Here is a 22,912-nt window from a genome sequence, read left to right on the forward strand (position 1 = left end):
GTCAAAACAGCACACTTGTGTCCTTCGCAATAGACTACCATTAGCTTTAGTGGCTCACCGGAAGTCATAAACAGGAAAACTCAAAGATGGCAGCACCCACATTTACGTCAAGAAACAGGTAAATACACACATACATTTTCAAATTCATTTGGCGAGTAGCTTAGATCATTTTGTCTTGGAGAATTTTCCATATAGCTCATTGGTAGAGCATTGTGTTAGTTGCGTAAAAGGTCATGGGTTCAATCCCAGGAACTCTCATTTTGATACAATGGATAAATTGTAATTCGCTGTAGACCCCATAGATATGTATAAGGTAGACCCAACCACAAATCTCTGGTGTCTAACAATTGAGTTATTAAAAAGATTTGTGATTTTTTTCCTATGGGAAGGCCTCTGTTGGTCTGTTGTCATCAGCCAGCTGGTATGGGAACGTTTCTGGAATTAAGATGAGTTCTAAAATCCCATGTTTACAGTGTTTGCAGACAGACGCATGACAGCGCTGGTGGCCATGACAGCATTTGATTGGCCTTTCCTCTGTGCCTTCTTTAATGAGTTACAGGATACACTTTGTTCAAGCCCAGAGCTGCTTCCCTCCCCCCATCCCTGTGGAATATCTGGATAGACCACTTTTCCACAACCTCAGGTTTTTCCACAGATACACTTAGTGCTCGCTGTAGATCACGATGGACTGCTGGGGTCAAACCATACTCGACCTCTCACTTGTATCTGTTCTCAGATACAACAGCTATGTACTGTATATATCGTCGAGGTTATGAAGATCATTAAAAATGGCCTACCTTGCTATTATTTTGCTATTCCTATTACTGTTATAGGCTACTGTATACATATTTACAGTATAATCATTTTAAAATGAGCTTAACTTAAACCAACCTTCATATTTAATGACATCATGACAGATCATTTGTTTACAATGTATTTTATTAAATATATTAAACTGTTAGAAACGTACTAGGCACTGATAAAACTTTTGTGTTACTTGTCACACAAATCTCTCCAGACGAGCTCGTGATCTTGACACGCCGCGGAGTGTCTTTAACTTTAATGGAAATGCCACGAGCGTGAAAGTCATCAGGCTGTCACGGATGTGCGCGTGGCCATGAGCGGCATGATAAAAAACCCGGCGCGAGGATACCGCGGCTAATGGACGAAAGATGAGGAGAAAAACAATAGCAAAACGCGTCCTGTATAGCGCACGCGAGGGGTGCGGAGAGCACGCGGAAGACGCGCGTCAAATCTTCTGTCAAGAGACGACGAGGAGGAGAAGATGGAGAGCAGTGAATGCAGAGGAGATCTCAGCTTATGATGCTGCTGACTATGTGAAGTTCAAAACAAGGGTTTGTTTATTGCTTATACTTTAACCAATTTTACTATTATCATAGTTTTGTTTTTCAGTTGATACGCATTCCTGGATAGACTAGAACATTACATTAAAAATGTAATTAAATGGCACATTTTGTGTAAATAGGAATGCAAATAAATATTTGTTGGTCTTTATGCATTTGACAGACGTTTATACAGTGCATTCAAGCTATTTCATCAGTAGCCTGTGTTTGTTCCCTGGGATTCAAACCTATGTCCTTTGCGCTGCTGATGCATTGCTCCCTAACAGGCCAACAATATTTTTCAAACAGAATTATTGCTTCCTTAAAGTGAGCTATAGATATTGTAAAGTAGTTATAGCAGTATAGTGTATTGTTAGAGCAGTAGTATATTCATTTTAAATAGAAATGCATTTTATTTACTGTCATGCAGGCTTTTGAAGTTGTCCAGCCCGTGAGTGATGCTCCTAGGGATGCAGAATTTACCATGGAGGTAATATGATACTCTACTACAGGGATGCTTTAGCTTTTATTAATGCACCGATAAATCTACGGCATGAATCAAGTTAAGCTTCTTCCTTAACATCTACACTAAAACGCCTGTTGAAGGTTTAAAGCTAAAGGGTTGTGCATAAGTCAATTGCAGCTATAGCTTTTTAGTTTTAAACTTGGGTTTGTGCACCTTAAATAATTACAGGTATTTTAGTTAATTAGTGATGTTTATATAAATCCATGTCAGTGCATGTTCTATTTACTGTTTACAGGTAATAGGAAGCCTCCAATCACGTTCAAGGGCGGAGCTTATTGCCATGGTGCTGAGTATGCAGAGGGAGATGGATGGCCTCCGAGAGCAAATCAGGAGCCTAACAGGTATAGAGGTGAAGTGGAGTGCACTTCTGGTTGGATTTAATTAGTTCAATGTAAATTTGGATGGTTCAAAGTTAATCGTATCTATATAGAACAGCATTTATATACACTTTTTATTACAATCATTTGTGTGTTGTTTGCTATTTATTTACTTTAAGCCTTTGCACTTGTATGCAAATTCCACCATAAATTGAAAGCTTATATTCCACCTATTCTGAAAGTTAATTATTATTTTTGCAGCTTGTGGAAAGTTGGCACAAACGCTTGAAGACTTGATCGAGAGGAGTGATCGATGGCTGAGCAGTACCAGCGGATCCGTGACTCCTAGCATCCCGAGAGTGCTGGAGAGAAGCGGCCCACCTGGACGGATTTCAACTCCAACAGTGCTTAGTAGGATAACAAATAAATGTGAAAGTTCAGATCAGCAGGGGTGTGGTCGGTATGAGATCACTCATACAATGCAAAGGAATGAAGCACTTCTCGAACAGAAAGTAAGTTACAATTTCTTGCAGTTGTGGTTTTGTGTCCCTGTAGCTCAAGTGGTACAAACATACTCATAAAATGTATAACTTGTGATGCACCGTAAGTGGCTTTGAATAAAAGTGTCTGCTGGATGCATGAATGAAAATGCATAATCTAAAAGTTTGCTTTTAAGCCCAGTTGTCTTTAAGTGGATTTGTACTGTACGGATACTGTTGGGTCGCATCTGCATGATCCGCAGTTCTCGGTTGTGATCTGAAATCTGTGTTTTTTGCTCCAGATTATCACTGGCGATCTTTTGGAGCGCTGCAACACTGGGACCACCGCTCAGAAACTTACCAATGACCTTCTGCGGAGCCTGTACGACAGAGACTGTCTGGCTTCTCACTCCATCTCAGGCATTGTTAACAGCAAGCGAGGGACACCTAAGCCAGCTCTTCCAGCCCATGAGATCCAGGCCATTCTGAGTATGTACTGCATAGATCAGAAGTTTGTGCCTTTTGCTTTGTTTAAGACCATTTTACAGTAAATACTTAGTTTGGATTTGTGCAAGTTGGCTGACTTTTGGAGTTTGTCCGAGCTCTCGTAAGATCAGGTCGGGCTGCCTAAAGTAATTAATAATTCATTACATTTATATAGCGCTTTTCTGAAGCACTCAAAGCATTTTACATATGAAAGGGGGATTCTCCTCAACCACCACCAATCTGCAGCATCCACCTGGATGATGCGACGGCAGCCATATTGTGCAAGAACACCCACCACACACCAGCTTATTAGTAGAGAGGAGACCGAGTGATATAGCCAATTAGTATGAGGGGATGATTAGTAGGCAACGGGCAAGTTTGGCCAGGGCACACCCCTACTCTTTTTCGAAAGACATCCTGGGATTTTTAATGTCCACAGAGAGTCAGGACCTCGGTTTAACGTCTCATCCGAAGGACGGTGCTTTTTTTGACAGTATAGTGCCCCCGTCACTATACTGGGATGTTTGGACCCACACAGACCACAGGGTAAGCTGTCTTGGGCCATAGGGTAATATGGCTGCTGGCTTAGTTTTACATAGGGAGGTGGGGTAAAGCAATTTTGATCAGAGCTTCTCAGTGATTTTAGTCCCGTTCGAATGCTCCATGTCAGTAATCATTAAGGACAACCCATTTACTCCTAAAACGCCTAAACCTATGTTATTCTAGGATAAATACCCTTATCTCCTGAGGGTTTTCAGAAAAAATACTAAGAATTGTAAACATCTACCAAAAACTTAATATCTAAGCCTCTGTAGCACTTAGAAACATGAAATTAAAGTAGTCGGGGGTAGATGCGCGCAGCATCAGGCGCAAATGGGTTAAAGATTACAACGACTTTTACCTTCTGTAAAAAGGTCCGGAGAAATTACTTTAGGTTAGGGCTGTAACGAGTTATCTTGCAAATGCTTGTTTTCTCAATGAATGAATTTGAATGAATTACGGTGAAATGCCGCCACATCCAAAAGCCAGGGGGCGCTCTCGTGCAGAAACTCCAATTGTGCAACAGAAGAAGTAGCATTACGAACCCTATTCCAGGAAATGTCTACAGGAACATGTATATCGCCGTTCTTCAGATTGTTTCAGGTATTTTCATGATAATAAAGAATATTTTGAATGATTTTGTTTAGCGAGTGTTGCTTTTTTAAATGCACGTTATAAACGACTCAGACTCATAATGATTTTAGATTAATAACGGACTTCTTACTGACCAAAACGCCATAGGACACGCACAAGCTGCGCATGAAACACAGAATCGCGATGCAGATTCGAGTTTTAGACAGGTCTTTTTAATGGGACACACGATATATCGTTACAGCCCTACTTTAGGTAATACTAATCCAGTGCGAATAGACCAGCTGTAAATATACACGTAAATAATAATTTTGCGGGTTTCTTTCAAATATAAAAGTGCTTAAAGAAGCATTTACTTGCATTCTAGGCGAGAAAACACGTCAGTGGCAAGTCAGTTCCTGACTACCACGACACAAAAAAAAGTCAAAATCACTTCTCAAAGGCACGGAACTGTTTCTGAAACTGACGTTCTCTCCAAACTAAAATTAAAGCACAGTGTTTCGAGTGTTTCTCGTCTGTGTCATGTTGTTTGCACATGTGATATCAAGATGAAGGTAATGTGCATGTGACGACGAGAGAGGAGACATAATAAAAGCATAACATATGTGCTACATAATGAGTTACCCCTCCCACTTTTGAATGTTTCGCTGAGATGTCTAATCCTGTGCAAATTGACCAATATTACCGATGTCCTGTGGTAACATTACATTATGCCATCTACCCCCGTAAAACTAATCCCGTCCGAATAGGGCTTTAGATTTTGAGTTGGTTTAACTTAGACAGGGGTGTGCAGTCCTGCTCCTGGAGGGCCAGTAGAGTTTTGCTCCACCCTAATCTGCAAAGTTTTGTTCCACCCCAATCAAACACACCTGATCCAGCTAATCAAGGTCTTACTAGGCAGAAGCTGTTTCTCAATGTCAAGGAAGGATCCTCGGAAGCCAGAATTTCGAGGATGCTACGTCATCGACATCCGTCGAAGGGCTGTTTCAATGTCGAGGCTCCTCGGAATTTCAACCAAGGACTGAGTCCTTCTTTTGAGAAATATCCCATATACAGGAAAGGACGCATATATTGGGGCTGCGCGATGAATCGCATGCGATGTCACGCGCGTCTCGTTAGTGGTGCCGGTTCCTTGATTCGATACGTCAGCGATAATTAATGCGAAATTGCCCTGATAATCCTTGACATTGAGAAACACCTAGAATTTCAGGCAGGTGTGTTGAGGGAAGTTGCAGCTAAACTCTGCAGGACACCGGCCCTCCAGGACCGAGTTTGGACACCCCTGAACTTAGAGAATATTGGTTGACACAAAGTTAAGGTTTTTGGGTTGAGTTGGCTTTTTTAAGTTGAACCAACAATCATATTTTACAGTGCATGTTTCCAACTCCACAAGGATGTTTATTCATGTGATTTCTTTATAGTATGAATTTTCACCAATAAACTTTTGAAAAATTAGCAAAAAATTTTATTTAAAATTTTTTTTTGTTATTATTATACGCAATATATACCCCTAATCCACCATATAAATAACTACTAAACTTCATACCTGATTCTCATTATAGGTCAGTGGTTCTCAAACTAGGGGGGCGGGCACCGTTTAGGGGCGTGGAAAGGTGCCAGGGGTGCTCCAGTTTTATGATTTCTTTTTAAAATAAATGTATTTATCATAAACTCTGTGTAATAAAACCTCAAAAAAATAAGCCTACTAACAAACAGCACTACATTGTATCATTTAATGGAGCAGTTTTCCGGACAGGGCTTATCCTAGTCCTAGACTAAATTGCATGTTTGAGCTGCCTTAATTTATAAACACCTTGTACTGTTGTATCTTAACATATATGAGTGCCATTGTTTTGACTCAGTACCAATAATGTTTTTTGTAAGGTATTTTTGTAAAATGTCCTAATATAAGGTCTAGTTCTGGATTAATCTAAACCTTGTCTGGGAAACCACCCCAATATGTTTAGTTTAATGCAGGTCCTAAGTTTGAGATTGTTTTATGTCATAAATTTTCTTTGAAGGCGCGCGAAGGGATGAACCTTTCACAAAGGGGTGCTCAAGCCTAAAAGTTTGAGAACCACTGCCATAGGTAATAGACGTGGACTTATGTATAATCTTTTTGTTCCAGACCATTAACATTTTTTATTTTTCTGCCATTATCCCATTTTGGATGATCTTAACTTGTTTTGGTATGTCTGCAAGAGTGGTGACCGCTCTGAAATGGTAACCATAAGGTCGTGGGAAAGATTTAAACTGCACTCCCTTGAATTTAGAATTAAATGTGTGTGCAAAACCAAAATAAATGGGCCAGCGATTTGGTGCCATTCGTAACAAATACAGCAAAGTGGTTTTTACTGATTGTAAGTTAGAAAATATATTCAGTTCTGTTTCATTAACTGTAATCAGGTTTTTAATTAATTGTGGTCAGAATGTTGGATTTTTGCTCACCGCTCATACATTCTTCGCAGGGACAGTGCAGCGATTCTTTCCCGGAAAAACCGATTCGGAGATAAAGGGCTACATCCGACAGAAGCTTCAAAACGAGGCCAAAAGACTTCGAAAAAGGCCACGCCCAGCTGGAGATCCATTGGTGGTTTCTTTTGAGGAGGTGGGGACAATATTTGAACCTTGAGCGTTGACTGACGCGCCGTTCGACCAGTTCCTACCGAATAGTTTAATTGTTTAAGTATTCAAAACCTATTTAAGACAATTGTAGCATTTTCTCTTTGTCTTCTGTAGAATCCGTGATAAACTAGCATATCATTTTGTCATGTTGATTACACGAAACTGTGACTTTGCATTGATTTCACGTCGCCAAACGAACCCTGGAGTTTTATCACAATTTGCAATAGATATAAAGACATGTGGATGAATAAGTAGCATCACTGCCAGACGTTTCCTTCACGATTATATCACACACTGTGCACCAAAACTTCAAATGAAGTACAGACCGAAGCTGTGAGCGCAGTGGCAGACTGTTAAGCGTCGCTCTCCTGTAAAATTACATGATTGTCACTTGGTGGGGGGGTACGCGGTGATTGATGTACTTCAGACTTGTGGAATTGTAGTCGATCACATGTTGAAAGTGTGCTCCCTGCGTGTACTGTGAATATATTTTCCGTGTGTAATGTGAATGTGTCTTTAGAAAACACATGTGCCTCTTTTATTGGGATATTCCTTACTGTGGCCTTATCAGTCATGAAACACAGCAGCTCTCATTTCGAAACCACTGTGATTACATCTATTAAAAACAACTTTGTCTGTCTCAAATGTCTGCGTCTTTAATGTGCTTCGGATAAGAATTTCTCGATCGTGTTTTTTACCTTTCCATACCAGGTTGATGCTCTGGAAGGCCATCGGGCCATTTAAGCAAATTAACCCCGCACTCACCAGCTGTAGCAACCCTCCCACCCCTCTCCGGAGAAACATCACACGACACATGGTGCAATGGACGGCGTGGGAACTGCATATGGTACATAATCAATAGGCCTTATCGCACAGGCACAACCTGAACAGCAGACACACAGCATCAGGCTAGACCATTATCAGTGATACATGACCCTAATCCATTTATGTGTCAATGATACAACAGATCGGCGTTCAGAAAAACACCGCCGATATCTTCACCGAACCAGCCGTCTTATAGACCTCGCCTCTATTTCCACTCATTAAATATGTTAACAGCAAATCAATGCTTTTCTTTTGTTTCTGCAGGTTTAAGACGTTTTCTTTGTTGTGTTTGCGTTGCGTGAATCACTTTGAGGACAGCGTCCAATTTCCTTCCGAATGTTTTCTTTTATCTTACTTCGGGATGTTAATGTTGCAAGAAAGGGAATATTTCAAACGGCCATTTGATCTCTGAAGGCTCAAGTTGATTTACAAATAAGAGAAGTACGTCGGCTTTTTCGATCCAATGTTTTCACTGCACAGCCAAACAAAACTTCAAAGATGAAGGTTGGAGCATTAAGCGGTTCTCGGGGCCCCCATCCTTCTCCGAAGGGGCCAACGCAAACACGCCTCGGCCCTCCGCGGGGCTCTCGCTGAACCTGGGTAAAACCAGCGGGGAGGACGACCGAAATTAAACGTTTACAGAACTCCGCAGAAACGCCTCCTCGTGTAGGCCCATGTGTTTCCTGCAGAGTTGTAATATGTCATCTGGGCAGTCGCTCCAATGGAGGACATATCCCACAATGCCCCGCAAGGCAGGGTGCCACAGTACCCGTTGCGGCTCACTAACACGCCTCCACGTGCCATCTTAACTTTACATTTGTCTTCTCCTACCTGTCAAGCCGAGGAAAAATGTTTGTAGGAAATCATACTCCCCAATGTTATAATGATCTATCAGTTGTAGCCTACTTCTGTGTGGTGTAATGACATTGCAGTTTTATTCAAAGATCGACAGTCATCTCACATTAGGCTATATAATCAAACTTGTGATTTTTAGGTGATCTTCATTCCATTTAAAAAATTTACATGAAGACACTAAAGTGACTTAAAAAAGTAAGGGGAGGCAATAATATGAAAAGTGCTATACAAACTGATACTACCAGTTTAGGGAGAAAAAGCAAAAATTATATGTCATATAGTCTACCCATATACATTTATATTTTCTTTTGTGTGCAACAAAAAGCTGTTTAGCTTTGTTTTGTTTTTCGAATATGGACAGCAAACCTCAGTATTGTTTTCATTAGATGTCCTGCTGTCATCTCGGGAATTTTGTTATTCTGTCTGTTATAGCAGTGAGACTGAGAAACGCCCGCTGTCATGTTTCCAACTCCGCAAGGAGGATGTTTATTAATGTGTTTTCTCTATAGTATTAATTTCCACCAGTGAGACTTTGGAATCGAATATAAAAATAGGCAAAATATGTCGAGCACAGCGATCCAAAGTCGCATGAATTTTACTGTTGAAAAAAATAAAGCATAAGAGCTAACCATTGGTGCAAACCGAACACTCATACGAGAACTGTGAACGTGAGAGAGTATCAGGATGGTCAGTTGTCAGGGCAACGCGGCCCCTGGAGAGGGACGGGGTGAGCCAAACACCTGCCCCGCTCGGATCTGTGGGGAATTATTCTGACCGAGAGCAGATGAGGACCCTTAAAAACGAGAGAGCGAGGGAGAGCGCGGAGGAAAAGTCGGGTGAAAATGCGAGCATCTGTCCAATGAGAAGAGTGGAATTTATTTATTATCGGGAGGAAGAGGTGGTTCCATGGGGTGGTTTGATTAATGTCCAGCCCTCCATCTTGTCAGTCCGTTTTTGTCTGTTGAAAGGAAAACAAAGCACGGGGGGCTGAGCAAAAGAGAGAGAGAGAGAGAGAGAGAGTGAGCGAGGAAGAGAGGGAGGGGAGAGAAAGGGGTGGTGGGGGGTGTTCGGTTAATGGCTGCCACTGAGGTTTCTTTTCATGTCGCTTGGGCCCGTCAGCTTTGATTGATGGCTCAGACAATGATTGGACAGACCCTTAGCTCCTGCTCACCGACCATGAGCATTATGGGAAAAGAGAGAGAGAGAGAGAGAGGGAGAGAGAGAGAGCTCGTCCAATCAGAATCCATAAAAGCACCCTTCTGGCCAATCAGATGGTAGAGAAAATCGAGCAAGGAGCCAAGCTGCTGTGTGTGAGAGAGGGAGAGAGAGAAAGAGAGAGAGAAAATAAAGACAGACAGAATGAATAAAAGAGGTGGAGATTTAGATGCTGTCTGTCTAATCTCACTCGATTATGTATGTGTATATAACAGTCTGTATGTGTAAGCACTCCATCCAAACCTGTTCAATCTTTCTCTCACTATCTTTCATTTGGCATCTCAAACCTCATTTTCTTTCGCTAACAACCTTTTAGAATCCGTTTGGAATTAAACCAGCGATCAGACCGACGCGTCTAATTCGTTCATATTCGCGTTCGACCTTTTAAAAACGCTTTCGTGTGAGGTCATCACATTACACACGTACCACTCTGTCTTGTTTCATCCAAGCACAAAAATCAAATCAATTTTAAAACCTGAAAATCCCAGTTTGCTTCTGCTGTAGGCACAATAAGGCATTGCTTAAAGTGACGTTTTGAGGCACACTGAAACAGACAGAAACAGGAGGCGGCTATTCTTTCGGGAAAAGCGTGAATTCAAGGGCTGTCTGTCATAATTTCCCGACTCTGAAAGAACTACTGAAGCATGATTATGACAGCAAATATTACATTTGAAAGCTTCTAGCACAACAAGAATTGTGCAAAATGATTCCTGTATTGTTTTGGGGACAGTTTTAGTCATATAGCTCAATATGATTTTAGACTGTTTATCATTTTTAACTACGTAAAATTAAACACTTCCTTATGCCTTCAAACTGGCCCAGTTGGTAATTTTTCTCATATGTTCAATAGTTGAGAGCATTATTATGCAGTATCCAATATGTTTACAGTGCATAGTATGCAATTTTTTTCTGAAAGCATGGCTACCCAATTTTATTTGTTAAAAAAATAATATAAAAAACCACTAGTATTCTATTCTGAACATTTTAGCATGTTAATCACCTGTATGCTTGGCTACTATTTGTATACTCTTAAATAAATAGTATTAGAGTAGTAGATGTTATTCAGTGCATACTGCACAGTATGTAGTGTGCACTTCTCTAGTATTCTGCTCCAAACACAGCAATCATACGATGTACTGGGTACATTTTCTATATGCATGGGCTACCTAGATGACCTTGTATGCTCTTAAACAAATAGTATTAGAGCACTAGGTTTTATTCAGTGTATATCACGTACATATATGCAGTATGCACTAATCTATTCTGAACACAGACAATGAATGCAAACAAAAGAAGTAATAGGGAAATTTTCCATATGCATGGACAACCTAGATGATCTTGTATACTCTTAAATAAATAGTATTAGAGTAGTAGATTTTATTCAGTGGACACTGCATAGTATGTAGTGTGCACTAATCTAGTATTCTATTCTGAACATTTTAGTATGTTAATTTTCTGCATGGCTACCCAGATGACCTTGTATACTGTTAAAAATAGTATTAGAGTAGTAGATGTTATTCAGTGTATACTGCACAGTATGTAGTATGTGCTTATCTATTCTATTCCGAACACAGCCAATAAAGCAAACATACGATGTATTAGGGAAATTTTCTATATGCATGGACTACATTGATGACCTTGTATACTCTTAAACAAATAGTATTAGAGCAGTAGGTGTTATTCAGTATATACTGCGTACATATATGCAGTATGCACTAATCTATTCTGAACACAGACAGTGAATGCAAACAAAACAAACCAAAGAAGTATTAGGAAAAATATCCATATGCATGGACTACCTATGACCTTGTATACTCTTGAATAAGTAGTTTAAGAGTAGTAGGTGTTATTTAGTGTACACTGCACAGAATGTAGTATGTACTAATCTAGTATTCTATTCTGAACACAGCCAATGAATGCAAACATACAATGTATTAGGGAAATGTTCTTTATGTATGGACTACCTAGATGACCTTAAATAAATCGTATTAGAGTAGGAGATGTTATTCACTGCATACTGCTCAGTATGTAGTATGTGCTTATCTAGTATTCTATTCCAAACACAGCCAATGAATGCAAACAAAGCAGACAGCATACAATGTATTAGGGAATTTTTTTATATGAATGGACTACCTAGATTACCTTGTATAGTCTTAAATAAATAGTATTAGAGGAGTAGATGTTATTCAGTGTATTCTGCACAGTACAGTATGCACTAATGTATTCTGAACACAATCAATGATCGCAAACAAAGCATACTGCACAGTATGTAGTGTGCACTAATCTAGTATTATATTCTGAACATTTTAGTATGTTAATTTTCTGTATGCATGGCTACCCAGATGATCTTGTATACTGATAAAAATAGTATTAAAACTACGTATTATTTGGTGTATAATACACAGTATGCAGTAATCTAGTATACTATTCTGAACATTTTAGTATGCAAATAGTCTGTATGCATGGACTACCCAGATGACCTTGTATACTCTTAAACAAATAGTATTAGAGTAGTAGATGTTATTCAGTGCATACTGCACAGTATTTAGTGTGCACTTATCTAGTATTTTACTCCAAACATACGATGTATTAGTGAAATTTTCTATATACATGGACTACCTAAATGACCTTTTATACTCTTAAATGAATAGTATTAGAGTAGTAGGTGTTATTTAGTGTATACTGCACAGTATGCACTTATCTAGTATTCTATTCCAAACACAGCCAATGAATGCATGCAAAGCAAACATATGATGTATTTGAATAAAGGTGCATTCGAATAAAACAGGATGGAAACATGTTTGTGTGTTTCTGTGTGTGTACAACAGAAGGTGAGGTACCTTGCTCTGGCTGAATTGAGTATTATTAGGTTTGGGAAGAGGAACATATGTAGAGGAGCTGCAGGAGCCTGGGGGGACGCTTGATCCCGTGGCGCCACTCCTCTCTTCTGCCCCCAAATGGAAGCACAAATTGAGTTGGTGGAGCTGCGTAAATTGAATTTATCGTGGGTAGGCCCCCCCCTCACCATTACCAGGCACACACTGAGTTTAGGGTCATCTGTTTTAGTTGGCAAATTGATTTTTACATTTCGGCCCTTGTCCTCTGCCACCCTTCCATGATTTCCTTGTCTTTCTGTGTCCTGTTTCTTTTTCTATCTGATGATTATAGTTGATTAGTTGTGGTATGTTTAATATTGAGATAATGGTTTGTATGACCAAGGTGGTTTACATCTATGGCGTATTGTGTGTTTCATCAGCGCATGTGATTATCTCCTTGTGTGGCGTTCTGGATCTTCTGAGATACATGAGAACATGTTGGGGGGATATAGTTTATTTAACCTGGAAACATCATTTGTTGTACATAAATTTGTCCGCAAATTGTTCGCAGATGTAGTGATCTGTGTTTATAAGACTTGTCTTCTCATCTGTATAGTGAGTGAATGTGTCCTTAACCTTTATGAAGGCACCGTGTGTGTGTGTGTGTGTGCTTTGCCACTTCAGAACAGTAGAAGTTTTGCTCCTCACTCGCTGTGATGATAGCAGCATTGTAGCAATTAATTAAAGAAAATTAATTACCCTCCTTATCATCCCAGCACACATTCATGCAACGCACTCTCTCCATCTTTCTCTAATACACGCGCGCACACACACAGATGAATTTAACCTCACTATTAAATACGCTTTAAGTGTGCATCTCTTTTTTATTTTGGTTGCAAGTATGAACTTCATCCAAGATGTTTATTTTTAAAAATAAACACAAATCAAATAAGTATATAGTGTAGTAAGCAACCCATTCTCATGAAATGCGTATAAATAGCATGCAGTGTGAAAAATCACATATTTGCATACTGTATAATACAGCAGTCCTTCATGTTCACTTTAAGCGGCGTATCTTTTCATGTCGTTTTATGTATTGGTTTGTATCTGTTTTATAAACCATGGGTGCGTTGGGTTTGGGGTTAGATTTGGGCTTTCCTTTAGGATGTCATTTAATATATAGCTTTCTTCATGTTTTTGTCTATTTTCAAACCATAGTCGCTTAAAGGAGCATTTCACCCGTAGAAACATTAATCTTTATTGAAAGTGCGTCATATTTGTAGTCGAAATGTAACATTCATTTCGAATTTAGTGCCTATTTGACCGAGAAAAGGGGTGTTTGTAGTCTCAACAAAGATATTGGACTTCCTGCTTTCAATGATGCAAAATGATGATTTTTACATCATTGAAAGAAGGAAGTGCAAAACTGAAATCTGTATTTCTCCTGTCTCAGCGGAAACTGAGGAAATGATGCATGATCATTCAAAAACATGACTGGGGTTCTAACTATACAAAGCTTAATGCAAATGGGTGAAGTGTCTCTTTAAAGTTGGGGTTAAAATTGGTGTTTGGGTCACTTTTTGTAACAAAACGTTGTTCTAACTTCAAACCCAAGTGACAATGGTAAATAAAACGGAAAAAAGGAGAAACCAAAACCTTAAACGACATGGAAAAATGCACCGTATAAAGTGAACAGGAAGGACTGGCGTATCATATCCACGCAAAATTGGAATTTGTTGTATGCATTGCACAACTTTTCAATTGCGTGCTATTTATACGCATTTCATGAGAATGGGCTGGTAGTAAGAATATGGTGCCGTCATATAAAATATATGGGGGAAAAAAGTTATTTCTCTTAGACATCAATAAGATTAAATGGAGAGCAAATGAAAACTTTTGCTTAAAGGGACATTCCACTTTTTTAGTGATATTACCCACTGCCCGAAAATAGTTCCCTTGGTTACTTTCAATACTACGCTTGTTGCAGTCATGTTACGGCAGCAAAGTCCTTGATTATTACGCCAGTTTGAGAGTATAGTTCATAGCCATATCTGCCTTGAAAATCGCAACTTTTAATTTTCCGTCTGTCTTGGTGCACGATGTGTCTATAGAAGTGTCGAGTTTGAAATGGGAAAAGATTTGAAACTCTTTGGTTGTTTTTGAGCGCGATGCTAGTGGTCTAGTCAGATTCAATGGATTGTGCTGAGCTATGCTGGGGGTGCTAGCGCCGGACCCGGAGATCGGCTGAATGGATTCCAAAGAGGTAGAAATCAAATGTTTAACTCTAGGGGAGCTGGAGAAGTAGCATATTTTCAAAAAAAGTGGAATGTCCCTTTAAGTCCCCTGCATCTCAGATATTTCTCCTGAGAAAAACACCCATAAATCTCACAAATGTCTCCGTTAAAGTTTCAAAAGACATCTTGATCATGTCACAAACTGAGCTCAGATTTGCCAAGTTTACTACTTGTAGTCAATATTATTGAAAATGTACATATTAACTCAAACATTTCTCATGAAATTTACCCAAATCCAGATTGTTTAATTTATACAATCTATATATTAATTCCACAGGTCCATACTTTAATGTATTTTAACAATTTTAGAAGAAACATCTGTAGCCGGTTGATTAAACAAAGTTGCAAAGTTAAGACTGTGTTTAAGAACTAGTCTGACCAACTAGCAGTTAGTTAGGGCTAATCATTCTTACTTTTCATTATAGGCCAATTTCACTCCACAGTAACTGATTAAAAGTTATAACCACTCTTGAAGAAATTAGGCGACTAAGTTGTAAGACTAGTGTAAGCAGTTTATAAAACTGGCAACTGAGACTTAACTGAGAACTCCATCAAAACTTGTAAAAATATTTTTAAAGTTATAGATAGTTATATAGTAATATTTGAGATCTTGTTGGAACGTTGAGTGTTTTGGTACTTTGGCAAATTTGAGCGCAGTTTGAAACTTTCTCATGCCAGGATCTTTTTCTCAGAAGTAGGACGCTTAAATAATTTTGATTTCCATTTAATATCATCGTTGTTTACTTAGAAATTAGACTACCTCTCTTTTGTGATTGTAAAGCTTTACATTTTCGATTATCCATCATTATGATGTTTAAAACGTCGTGTTTGAATGTAGTAAACGGTTTTGGCGCGTGTCGTGTCACGCAGAAGATAGATTGTGGGAGTTTCGCGAGTTTCATTTTTTCAAGTGCACGAGCAGGACATGACATCACGACATCATTAAACGATCTTGTTTTGACAGCTTCTTTTTCATACCTGTCCGTGACCATTTCTCATACGCACACTTAGATGAACTATTTCTCTTATAAGAGAACTTGCAGTCGGAGTCTTTTTCAGTGTGTGTGTACCATTCTCCCGCTGCGTACAATAGCGGGGTCTTTTCCTCGCCCATGTGCGTATGGTGAACAGGATGGGGGTTTCTGGCCTGCGGGGTTGGGCCCCTCTGGTGTCTTGAAGCAGCTTCTGAGTGAGATTGATGAGGGTCGAGACCCCCACCTCCCCCCTCCTGCCCCACCATGTCCCCCCCGAGGGCAGATACCGCTTGTACACCCCCGAACACTCTCGCTTGCCAGAACTCTCCATGTGTACGGGCGACCCAGCTGTGCCCCTCCATTCCTCCTGTCTCTCCCTTTCATATTCTCCCTCTCTGTTTTTATCTCCTTATTTTTGTCCTTTTAATTCTTGTTTTGATCCTTCGCTTTTGGTCCTGTGCTTTCAACGGTTGGGTTCATTCTTTTACGCTTTCTCTTTTCATACAAAGCTAACACAGGGTTGCATCAGTGACAAAAGTTCATTTTGAGAATTCTGATGCAACTAACCGGATGAAAGATGCAATGAAATTTTCCCCTGTATTTTGCAGGTACCCCAATGCTGAATCATTCGCTCGATATCAAATGTACACACACAAACGTTCCCATCGAGCCGAAGTTCGGAACCGAATGGAAAATGTTGGAAAAGCACCCACTATTTTCAGAAATCCTTTGCCTATTCATAAATCTCCCGTTCTGGTTATTTTAACATTCCACAGTACACCATTCACTCCAAATGGTGTGAGTAACGAGTGCTGTAATATTTCTGTACTGCAAAAAAAGTAAACCCCACAAGGCTTCTCCCATTACTTCTCATTAACTGCGGCCCCCGTGGCTGTTGATGTTATATTTTGGTTGATTAAACGTTTGTCATTAACACTTTCATCAACAATCTCTGTCGTCCTGTGATTTTGTTACAGTGAGAACCTGTCAGTTGTCACAAGCCCGGCCGTCGGTTTACGTCCGATCGTGATGAATGACTTTTATCAAACGGCCAATCAAAAATCTTAGCGCTTGTTTGAGGGCAGGCTGAAGTCAGCCGTGACGATCTCCGTAAAATGTTATGAGTTGTTGTGACAGTTATCGTGTCGTGTTTGTGATTTTATTACACGGAGGTAATAAAAGTCTGTATTTTAAAATCAGACTGACAAACTGAACAGATAAAGTTTGGGTGTTGAGATAAAATGTCAGTTAAAGGCCTCCGATTGTCAAAATTACTTACTGGTAACGTCTAACGGATTTACTTACTCATTTGCTCCGTACAGAACTTGATACGGCTTGGAGGTATTGGGGCGAATAATTCGTTTTCATTTTTAAACATGGTAATTTTCTGCATGGTTGTTGTGTTTAAATAGTGTTTAACAGATGTTAGCTATAATCTGTGTGAATTAACAAATTGTCAGCCTGACATTTTATTTTATTTTAACCTTAGGACTGTTTACGAATCTGTGAAAGTTTCGGAGCTGTTTTAAAAGCATTTGACCTCGTGACGCTATAGTGTGAGGAACCACACGACGTCTTTCTCTCCATCGCTTCGTTTTGCGTTTCCAAACAAACCCTGATTAGCCAATCAGAGACAGTTAATTGCTGTTGAATTAATGTTATGTCTTCCTGCGGACACTTTCAAGGTTTTCCTGGTGATTCCACACTGCTGGAGACGAGGCTGGAAAGCTTCGGCCTAATTTTTCATCGTGTGTCATCGAGGGCTTGAAAGATGTGCTTGTAATAACGCACAAAGAGGCTTTTCATCTGTCCGCTGCTCCCATTTGTTTCGTGTCTCGCTTACGTTTCGTCTTTCTGTCTTTTTCTATTTCCGACAGTTTTACACAGGTTGTTTTTAGATTATGTGGATGCCATCAGGCTCGCAGGAACATCTGTCCACCCTGGTGCTCCTGTTTCCTGACCCCTGTCCGGCTCCACTGTTGACACACACACAGACACATACGTCCAAAAAGTTAACATAAACACTAACTTGGTAGCAAAGCGAGAACCTAAACACCATCTTTTATTTTAAAACTGTGCATTTTCTGGAAATTATATTTTTTTTATCTTTATACATCAGTGATATAGTTTGGTATAATTCATTCCAACCATTTTCTTTACGATAGTCTGCCTCACGATTAGTCATGACTAATCATTTGCAGAATAAAAGTTTTTGTTTACATAATATATGTAATTATGTATAAATACACACACACACACATGTATATAATTAAGAAACATTTCCATGTGTATATACATGTTTTTATTTTTAAATATAATTTATACACTGTAAAAACTCGGATTTACAAGCCATTACAATTTACTATTTTTTATCTTGACTAGAGATGAGTTGTTATAACTACAGGTGAGTTGTTAAAACTTATAAAATTAAGGTGAATTTTTTCAACTATATTTTATAAGTTGTGACAACTCGTCTCTTTAAAAATTTTAAGGCAGCAAAGTATTTTTTACTGTGTATTATATATAAATATTTAATATATAAATGTATTTTATTTTTCTTAAAATTATACATGTATGTGTGTGTATTTATATATATATATATATATATATATATATATATATATATATATATATATATATATATATATATATATATATATTTTACACAATACACACAAAAACTTTTATTCTGCAAACAATTAGTCACGACTAATCGTGAGGCAGCACTACTTTACAAGCTACATATTCTATTTATTATATTATTTACAGTATTATTATTGTGTGTTATTTAAATGATTACACATACACAGCTGTTATAAAAATACAGCTATATATCGTCACCGGTTTTTATTAAAGCTTCTATGTTTTTTTAAAGCACAAAAAACACATTTTTTTTAAATGATTACAAACTGTTTTGTCTAAGTTGACAAGCACTATTTAATACTTTTTATTGGTTAACATTTGCAAAACCCTTTGACAAACATAAAGGGTGAGCAATAGTAATGATTTATGAAAAAAATATATACGAGATTTCTGAAAGAACAGCGACGATATACTTAAATATGACATTTTTTATATTTAATATAATAAATTAATAAATCACTAATGGTTCTATTTGTTTTTCTATATATCGCCTTTATATATATAAACTGTACGTAGGGAGAGCAAAGCATTTATGCCTAAAACATTGACTGAAACTGAACGTCAATAACTTTTTAAATATTTATTTGATTTAACCACATGGAGAATTAAAAACTCTGGTGAGATTGAAAAGCGTCAATGAACCATCACTAAAAACATCAATGGTGGAAATCTTAATGTGATTTAAAAAACATTATCATGACAAAAACATCAATTACCTAAAATAAGGGCATCAATATCTTTGGCAAAATATCAATATTGTAAAAACAGAGACCGATTACAGGTCACCAATCTTACCATTGTTTCCAGACATTTAAAGCATTGATTGGTTAATATTATAATGTGTCATGTAGCAAATGTCACTTTTTTAAATTAAGGGGATATTGCCGATTCGAAACGCATAGAGTGGGACCTTAAAAAATTATTTTACAAAATTAATTTGTTCTTGGTGAGAATCTGAAAGAAGCAGCTGATATCAAACATGCGGTTTTCAATATAAAACAGTGCTTTCACTTCAACATGTGTTTGCTGAAGTCACATTAATATATCAGTTGGATAAACTCGTATCTATCTCATGTCTCTCTCTCTCTCTCTCTCTCTCTCTCTCTCTCTCTCTCTCTGCAGGAGTGTGCAGTTTTGTGTTCTGTAGACGGGAGATAATAGCCTCTGGCTCTTCAATCTCTCGACTGTAATGTGTTTCTGACGCCAGCTAGTGCCTGCAGCCCCCTGGGAGGTACAGGGACGACATCATGATGGAGTGTCAGGTGCTTCAGTGTGTGTGTGTGAGAGCATGTCAGTATGCATATCAAACAGTTCCATAATGATATCTGTTTTCCTGCCAGCCGCTTTGGACTAAAGGGACCACCTTTGCTTTCTGAATTCAAATCATGCCAAAAAAGTATAGGTGCCACACCCATATGCGCGGGCACACCTATATGATACACACAAGCATGCAGACCATGCATTGTCATCGATTTGAATCTCTCATCTGTTCGATCTTATTTGTTATTTTATTGCTTGTTTCCCCTTCCTCTTTTGAGGTTCTTGCAGACTGGGCAGCAATTAAGATGGCATGGTAATGGTAACCGGCTCACATTGAGCATGATGTAACCGTCCATCACCAGCGTGAAATTAAAAATCACAACGACACATTTTGACATGATCTGCATGATAGGGGTTCCCAAATGTTTTAATTCAGGACACCCTAGGTATGTGAATAATACATATATTTAATTACAGTAGTAATACCACACGTAAAGTAGGATAGCAAAACCTCTTGTCTCATTGCTAATCTGGATTAAAACTTTTTTGTGTCATTCAACTTAACAGACTTTGGCTTTGCATGATCTATTTAATGCGACCCACCATTTGGTCCTGACCCACAGTTGAAAAACCCCTGGGTTAGGAGATCTGGTGGTGGTTAGGTAACTAAATCTCATTCATTAAATACAGTATTGGGCGGTTTCCCAGAGGGGGATTAGATTTAGTCCTAGACTAAAATAAATGTAAGAGCTGTCCAAACTTATCTTAACATACATCAGTGCCCTTTGTTTTGCCTGAAAATTCACACAGGTAATGTTTTTAGTAAGCCATGTTTGTTAAAACTAGTTATATTTCATAATTAATCTAAGGCCTAGTCCTGGTTTAAGATAATTCCTGTCTGGGAAACCACGCCTATGTGTATTAGTTGTGTTGATCAATTACGTAATATTATCTAACACTGTTATAATTTAAAATCTAGCAAACTTATTTTTGTGAAATATTTTGCTTGAAGTACCTTTAAAGCTGCAATTAATAGCTTTTGCGTCTGAGTCGCAATTTCAGTTTGAAGCATAAATTTTTTCTTTGCGTACTTATATTTACATATAGTTAAACAACATTTCCTGCTAAAATATTGACAAAATATATCAATATTTATCAATATGTATGTATTTAAATATTTTTGACATTTCTCGCAAAATTCTAACCGACGATTAGACAATGGTAAGAAAATAGGACAAAACAGTTGAGTAACCAATACGTGACAATGACACGTAAACAGAAATTTGTGATGTGGTCACGAAAAAGCGCGGAAATTTGTGACAGTATCACGATAAAGAATCAAACATTTACGTGACTATAGGTACGTATTTTTGTGAGTCTGGGCTGGATTTTGAATATTGACTGTTATGTTCTTATTTTTGTGAAATATTTAGCTTAAAGTATCTTTAAAGCTGCAATTAATAGCTTTTGCGTCTCAGTCGGCATTTCAGTTTGAAGCATAAATTCTTTTCTTTGCGTACTTATATTTACATGTAGTTAAACAATATTTCCCACTAAAATATTGACATTTGAATATTGACAAAATATATAAATATTTATCAATATTTATGTATTTCATTATTTTTGACATTTCTCGCAAAATTCTAACCGACGATTAGACATTAGTAAGAAAATAGGACAAAACAGTTGAGTAACCAATACGTGACAATGACACGTAAACAGAAATTTGTGATACGGTCACGAAAAACGTGGAAATTTGTGACAGTATCACGATAAAGAATCAAACATTTACGTGACTATAGGTATGTATTTTTGTGAGACTGGGCTGGATTTTGAATATTGACTGTTATGTTCTTATTTTTGTGAAATATTTAGCTTAAAGCTGCAATTAATAGCTTTTGCGTCTCAGTCGGCATTTCAGTTTGAAGCATACATTTTTTTCTTTGCGTACTTATATTTACATGTAGTTAAACAATATTTCCTGCTAAAATATTGTCATTTGAACAGTGGTGTCAAAAGTATTCATATTCATTACTCAAGTAAAAGTATAGACACTAGAGTTTAAAAAGACTTTTGTAGAAGTTGAAGTATCAACTCAAGCTTTTTACTCAAGTAAAAGTGAAAAAGTACTGGTTTCAAAACTACTTAAAGTATAAAAGTAAAAGTAATGTAAGGAAAAAAATATCATTACGGAAAAAAGCCTAGGCCGCACCACTATTGTGCACTACCCTATCTCCTCTAAAAAATGTTTCTTAAGGCCATAATAACTATAGTGTCATATTAAAATGTTAATGTTAAAAAAATGTGGGATGCCAGGGCCAGGGGTATGCAATGTCAGTCCTGGAGTGCCGATGTCCTGCAAATTTTAGCTCCAACCCTTACAAAACCTTGGCTACCTGTAGTTTCAGGTGACTTTTTCAGGGGCTTTTGATTAGACCTGGAGCTAAACTCTGCAGGACATCGGAACTCCATGTTGCCTACCCCTGCACTAGGCTATCTGTTTCAACCACATACGGTATATGCCCATTAAAAATGAACGCATTTTAGTACAATGCAAACAAGTACATTAAAGCAGTGGTTCTCAAACTGGATGTCGCCAGATGGTGCCAGGGGCCCCAGTTTTATAATATTTCATGAAATACATTACTTTATTATAAATTCTGTGTGATTAAACCTCAGAACAATAAGGATACTAAACAAAAGCAATACATTTGTATAATTTAACATGTTTTGTTTAATTCAAAATTCATGTTTTAGAATGATTTATGTCATACATTTTTTTGGGGGGGCTGTGAAGGAATCCACTGTACACAAGGGAGGCCGCAAAAAAAATGGTTTCATAACCACTGCATTAAAGAACCTTATATGTGTACTACTGAGCATTATATATAAATATTCAAATATTATAATGGTGCAAAAAGTCAAAATTCAGAGCAGGGCCGCTGCTGGCCAAACTTTTACAGTGGTGCCCTCTCTAGTTAAAAAACAACAAACTATAGTATGTGTGAGCATAGAAATATGCTATTGTTATCATTTATAATTGTATTTTGACAGCAACACAATCTACAATTACACACATATGCAATTATATATTAAAGCCTATATTTCTGCATCTGTACCAGT

The 22,912-nt window shown here is 38.1% G+C and overlaps 1 protein-coding gene across 5 annotated transcripts; it reads left to right on the plus strand.

Moving 5' to 3' along the window:
* Nucleotides 1–1,010: 1,010 nt before the first annotated feature.
* Nucleotides 1,011–21,784, plus strand: LOC129436438 (BEN domain-containing protein 6). 5 transcript variants are annotated; one of them, XM_055194571.2, is made up of 8 exons: nucleotides 1,014–1,355; nucleotides 1,774–1,833; nucleotides 2,105–2,210; nucleotides 2,448–2,698; nucleotides 2,968–3,154; nucleotides 6,751–6,890; nucleotides 7,619–7,754; nucleotides 19,652–21,784. In XM_055194571.2, the coding sequence occupies exons 1-7, from the start codon at nucleotides 1,173–1,175 to the stop codon at nucleotides 7,649–7,651; spliced, it is 960 nt and encodes a 319-aa protein (XP_055050546.2). In that variant the 5' UTR covers nucleotides 1,014–1,172; the 3' UTR covers nucleotides 7,652–7,754; nucleotides 19,652–21,784. The 5 variants fall into 5 exon arrangements, with proteins under 5 accessions (XP_055050548.2, XP_073713636.1, XP_055050546.2 ...); XM_055194570.2 differs by lacking the exon at nucleotides 7,619–7,754; XM_055194572.2 differs by lacking the exons at nucleotides 7,619–7,754; nucleotides 19,652–21,784 and adding an exon at nucleotides 17,764–17,876.
* Nucleotides 21,785–22,912: the final 1,128 nt, after the last annotated feature.

The sequence above is a fragment of the Misgurnus anguillicaudatus genome, chromosome 19, assembly GCF_027580225.2.
Source record: "Misgurnus anguillicaudatus chromosome 19, ASM2758022v2, whole genome shotgun sequence".
NCBI classification, from domain to species: Eukaryota; Metazoa; Chordata; class Actinopteri; order Cypriniformes; family Cobitidae; genus Misgurnus; species Misgurnus anguillicaudatus.

Bases quoted from the DNA above. Each gene is read 5' to 3' on its own strand.
- LOC129436438 (XM_055194570.2), top strand. From the start codon at position 1,173: ATGAGGAGAAAAACAATAGCAAAACGCGTCCTGTATAGCGCACGCGAG. The intron at 1,834-2,104 runs GTAATATGATAC...TACTGTTTACAG, and splicing joins ATGCAGAATTTACCATGGAG to GTAATAGGAAGCCTCCAATC. The intron at 6,891-19,651 runs GTGGGGACAATA...CTCTCTCTGCAG, and splicing joins TGGTGGTTTCTTTTGAGGAG to GAGTGTGCAGTTTTGTGTTC.